Source organism: Halictus rubicundus, unplaced genomic scaffold, assembly GCF_050948215.1.
Source record: "Halictus rubicundus isolate RS-2024b unplaced genomic scaffold, iyHalRubi1_principal scaffold0029, whole genome shotgun sequence".
In the NCBI taxonomy this organism is placed as follows: Eukaryota; Metazoa; Arthropoda; class Insecta; order Hymenoptera; family Halictidae; genus Halictus; species Halictus rubicundus.
The window spans coordinates 2,005,140-2,010,154 of record NW_027488570.1 but is presented as its reverse complement, the minus strand read 5'-3'; the positions used below and the strand labels follow the sequence as shown (position 1 = coordinate 2,010,154).

At 39.6% G+C, this 5,015-nt stretch overlaps 1 protein-coding gene across 1 annotated transcript; it reads left to right on the top strand.

The window, feature by feature from the left end:
• The first annotated feature begins 929 nt into the window (after positions 1–929).
• LOC143363265 (defensin-like) lies at positions 930–2,064 on the top strand. Its single transcript, XM_076803875.1, has 3 exons — positions 930–1,042; positions 1,247–1,430; positions 1,844–2,064. The coding sequence occupies exons 1-3, from the start codon at positions 973–975 to the stop codon at positions 1,872–1,874; spliced, it is 285 nt and encodes a 94-aa protein (XP_076659990.1). The 5' UTR covers positions 930–972; the 3' UTR covers positions 1,875–2,064.
• The last annotated feature ends 2,951 nt before the right edge of the window (positions 2,065–5,015 follow it).

The window sequence follows — 5,015 nt, the reverse complement described above, 5'->3', positions numbered from 1 at the left end:
AATCAGAGGCTACGACGCTACGCTGTGCTCCAACACGGAGGTTGAGCGTGTGTTTACACTCGCGAATAACACTAAAGCTATCACACTCACTCAGCCACGGACACAGAGACACAGCAGAGACGAAACTCGTAAACACGTCCTCACTCGATGACGGTTCGAATCGGACCGTAATTATAATTCCTGGAGTAATTCAATTGTAAATCTGCACAAGTCTGATCGTAATTCGTAAGTAATGTAATTTAATTACAAAGTATTTTGTAATTGTACTCCATTGCAATTACAAGTTACATTGTAATTTAATTGAATGAAGATCTGAATTATAAATTACAATATGATTTAATTACAATGTAATTCAATTACTTTGTAAATATAATTCCTGGAGTAATTCAATTGTAATTCTGCACAACTCTGTTCTTACGCACTAACAGTAAAAATGTGTTGGCAAGTAAATCAGTTTCAATTTGCTTACGGAAATTATAATACCCGAAGGTTTCCATCTTCGTTTTAAACGCTGCAGATTACTGCTCAACGATTATACTGTTTCATTTTCCACCAGATCTGTTCAGTCACTTCGAAGAACAATATTAAAGATGCCATACACGAGTACTAGTGTACATATGTAAGTACCTGGTTTCGAGAACATGGCTATTGTACACAGACAACGATGGTTTGAAGAAACGGCACAAAGGACAGGAAAACCTGAGACAAATGTAACGGGGAAGAACGGGGAATTACTACGTTCACCGTTATTTGTGTCTGTCGCCATAAGGGACGATTTACCGCACGTGCCAACACCGTTTAATTGTTTACTTTCCCTTTCATTACAACTGCGCACATACTTGTCGCGGGATTTACCAGCGCGTTACATCTGTGGAAGAATATTATAGTATAAAAAGCGATGCAGGTTTTACATCCATCATCAGTCTTCCAGCTTCTCTTCAAAGTAGAACGGAAATCTAATCGATAACTAAAATGGCGAAATTCTACATCCTTGCCGCTTTTTTGTTTGTGGCTGCTGCCGCTATCGTCGCCATCCCCGTCGGTAAGATACAAATTTGTCTATTTCATTTTATACGTTAATTTAACATAATTTCTTAAAGTACCTTACGATCGCTTAAATGTTGATGCGGCTCTAACTAAACGTAATTAAAAAAAAAATAATTGGATTTATTCGTTAATATTTTATTCATTATTCTGAATAATGTTCGGCCAACACTGTCCGCATTTAACGTTCCATAAATTCCAGACGAAGAATACGAACCTCTCGAACTCGCCAAAGTTGCGGAAGAGCGTGCCGTTACGCAAAGAAGAGTGACCTGCGATCTTCTCTCGATCAAAGGAATCGCCGAGCACAGTGCTTGCGCTGCCAATTGTCTCAGCATGGGCAAAGCTAGCGGTCGCTGCGAGAATGGTGTCTGTCTCTGCCGCAAGTACGTTACTTTCTAAATATTGATAACACGGGGACAACTGTCGGACATTATCAAACATTTATCAAACAATTTTTATCGATGTACAAATCGCATACCTTTAGGCGTAAACACGCGTGATCCAATTTAACGCATTGTACATTAACTTATCTATTGGAGATCGATCACTGGCACGAATCAACAGCCAGATTCTTCTCGAACTTTGCACAGCCAATAGTGATACGACCCTTGAGATCTATAAAGTAGATAAAGTATGTATCCGATACTCTGCTTCCGTTCCGAGTGTAAAAATAACTAGTTAATTGACGATACGCTGATTCAGTTATCGAGTATTTCTAATCTACAGTTTTACTGCAACAATTTTCAGAGAGATACGGCTTGCACTGCAGGATGTTGTAACGTTTATTTTTTTTCAGGACTAACTTCAAAGATCTGTGGGACAAGTGATTCGGTTGAATCAAGTTTCTTGTGTGACCACCGCCGAGGATCGATGGAATTTTTCTACGTAACCTGACAAAGAACAACAATGCTCTGCGAAAAAACAACGTATTACACGGTCCTATTTTTGACCAACAAAGGATCCTCGAACATTGAAACTTCCATTGGCCTTGGACTTCCGTTTTATGTAACAACACAATTTTGTTTAGACAATAAACACTCTATATGGTGCAGAAACACGTGTTCAATAAATATTGCTTACGCTTCCGAAAATCGACCTTCGTCTTTTTCTAATTATCTTTGACTTGGTAACCCAGAAATACATTGCTTGGTTTAAAATTTCTTACACTTTCGTATCCTCTTATACTACAATACTTCAAAAAAGACATTTTCTTAAAATACCTCGATAACTAATGATTTTTTTACTATTGTACCGGAATACTTTCTACGTAGAATGACGAGAGATATCCGTCTATATAAAAAGTATGCATTTCCATTAAAAAAAATAATGCAATTGTTGAATACACGTGCACCATTGCACTTCTAAAAAAAACATAATCCTACGGATGTAGTATGTTCTCTGAAGGGTCATTCCACGCGAAATCGGACACTTTTTGAAGTATGTATTGTTTTGTTCAAATTTGAATATGTTGTAGTCACTAGTGACCTATGAACGAATCTCAACACTGTAAAAACAGTGTCACCCTTTTTTTTTGTTAATTTATAAGACTAAAACTAACAAACCGATGAGAATGAGTTTTAGGAGCTTATAGCGGAAACATAAGAATATCTACTAAAAGTTTTTTTCACCATTTATTTTGCGATAGTTTTAAACAAATGCAATGCTTTCATAGCAGGGAAGTTTTTAAAAATTTGAAGAAATGAGGACATAGAGCCCCAAGTGTTCTTATTTGTTTCACCGACCCTTGGCTGAGTTGAGAGTCCGCGAAATAGATAATGCGCGGGATCGCGTACGGAGAGAGAAGAGGAAACGTTCGGAAATCAGGGATACAGAACACTGAGAAGTCACCGAATCTAGTCTCCAACAGAGATTTGACGGTTTCACCAATCGTCTTTATTGTTCTTTACACCACTGTTTTACAACGGACGTCACGTATGGTCAGGTACCACGAACTCGCGCTCCCGATTATTTTCGCAGAGGAGAGATTATCGTAACCACTGGTTTCTCGCAGGGGAGACGATACCGGTCGGTTTTAAGGATTCGCTCGAACGTAGACTTCGCGTGTACTCACAGAGGAGGTTACAACGGAACTGTTTAAAATTTGGCGGGGGGCCTATTTACAGAAGTGATGGGTGCCCTACTACCTTCATACCCGGGAGCTCGCTTCGAGGTGCTGAAACGACAAGGGGGTTGGGTTCACGGTGCTCGGACTCGACAAGACCGTTTGAACGCGTCTAACATATTCTTTCTCCTGAGAATACTATTCAGATTTTAGAAATATCTTAATTTTATCTTTGCATATAAATTGAAAATTTAATTTAAAAACGCTACGAACTTTCGTTCTAACCCGATATTATGTTAGATATGGTTGAATCAGAGAATTAAATACTGTTAAATGATTACCAAATCAATTGATTAGAGTGTATGATTATCGATCAATTTATTTGCTTCAACGAACCTTCTGATAACTAACCCTTCTTGTGATCACAATTATATAATTCTCTAGATAAAACTTTAGGTCACCCCACCCACTCTTCGGATAGAAACAAAATCGGTATATAAAGACCACGAGGTAGGTGAACAATTAAGTAGTAAACAGATTACAATCGAACTTCTACAACATGAAGGTTTCACTTTTCCTTGTTTTCTTCTGGTTGGCCGCAGTCGCAGTTACGGCTGCTTCCGCTAAGAATATCGAAGGTGCGTTGACTTATTAGTTAAAACAATGTTTACAATTATTTGCATCACTTGTCAGAAATAAAGAAAATTATAACGATTCGCTAATATTCGTGTAGAAGGTGTTGTTTCTCTAAAAACTATTATACTGTTTCTTAAAAAACTTAATTATTAATATCGAAATTTAACCCCTTACCTTAGGATTTAATTTCCAACTGTGCGGGCCAAAAGCGACACCAAGGTCGGTCGCGCACAGGGACATATACAGCTTGACTGAGCGTTCGAAACTGTACAAATTGAAAACTTCCTATGATTTGTATATACACGTGCGCGGTACAATTAACTTTGCAAGATGTTTGATAAATAATTACGATTACTTGATTATTAAACAATAAATATTCATGTTTGGCCCGATAGACTTACGACGCCTCTGAGGCGTCTTATTCATGTTTGGCCCGATAGACTTACGACGCCTCTGAGGCGTTTTATTCATGTTTGGCCCGATAGACTTACGACGCCTCTGAGGCGTCATTGTAAGCTAAGGGGTTAATATTGTAACGCGACGAGGAACAATAAAGCGTCAAGACCCCTCGACACCCCCCCCCTCCCGATGTAACAGAAGAATTGCGCCGAGACAGCATGGCCGGCGGTTCAAGGGGAACCATGGGGTGTGGAACCTTCTAGACCCCTAGTAACGCGTTATTGGTAAAGTTAGCAACGAGTCCGTATAAATATCGGTAGATTACCGCGGAGCGAGCACTCTTGCTGCACCTGTGGGAGAGGACGAGGTAAGACCACGGCCGCCCACAGGATGGGAGAGTACGGAAGCAATGCTATCGGACGCCCAGCAGCCCAGGAGAGGACAGTGGGTTGCACCTGGACGCCTCTCTGGATACATGGGAAAGGACGGCCATGAAGGCCGGCCGCCGAACGGACATGAGAAAACCGGCGAAACCGCGTCGTTGTCGTATTCCCAGAGGGAGAGTACGGTTGAAATAAACCGGATGGCCCGATGGTGGTATCGCGTATTATATAAAATCTTTTATTAAATCATTTGTTGCTAGCTTTCTCTCACTCTCTTGAAAGAATCTAGTTTATATTACAAAACCTATCTCCCATCCTTTGTACTAACATTTGGGAAAATATATCCTGTGTCCCCAGATATTCCGACTCCTATTATTCCGCAAGCATCCATCGCAAACCTTACATTACAATATATTAAATTACTTTAGTTGCTTCAATCACCTGTTCTTCGGGTGAAATTATTTATTATTTTATTTGAACGATGTAAT

Excerpts from the sequence above, each read along its gene's own strand:
- LOC143363265 (XM_076803875.1), top strand. The coding sequence starts at position 973 with ATGGCGAAATTCTACATCCTTGCCGCTTTTTTGTTTGTGGCTGCTGCC. Across the intron at positions 1,043-1,246 it reads TATCGTCGCCATCCCCGTCG|ACGAAGAATACGAACCTCTC; the intron begins GTAAGATACAAA and ends CATAAATTCCAG. Across the intron at positions 1,431-1,843 it reads GGTGTCTGTCTCTGCCGCAA|GACTAACTTCAAAGATCTGT; the intron begins GTACGTTACTTT and ends ATTTTTTTTCAG.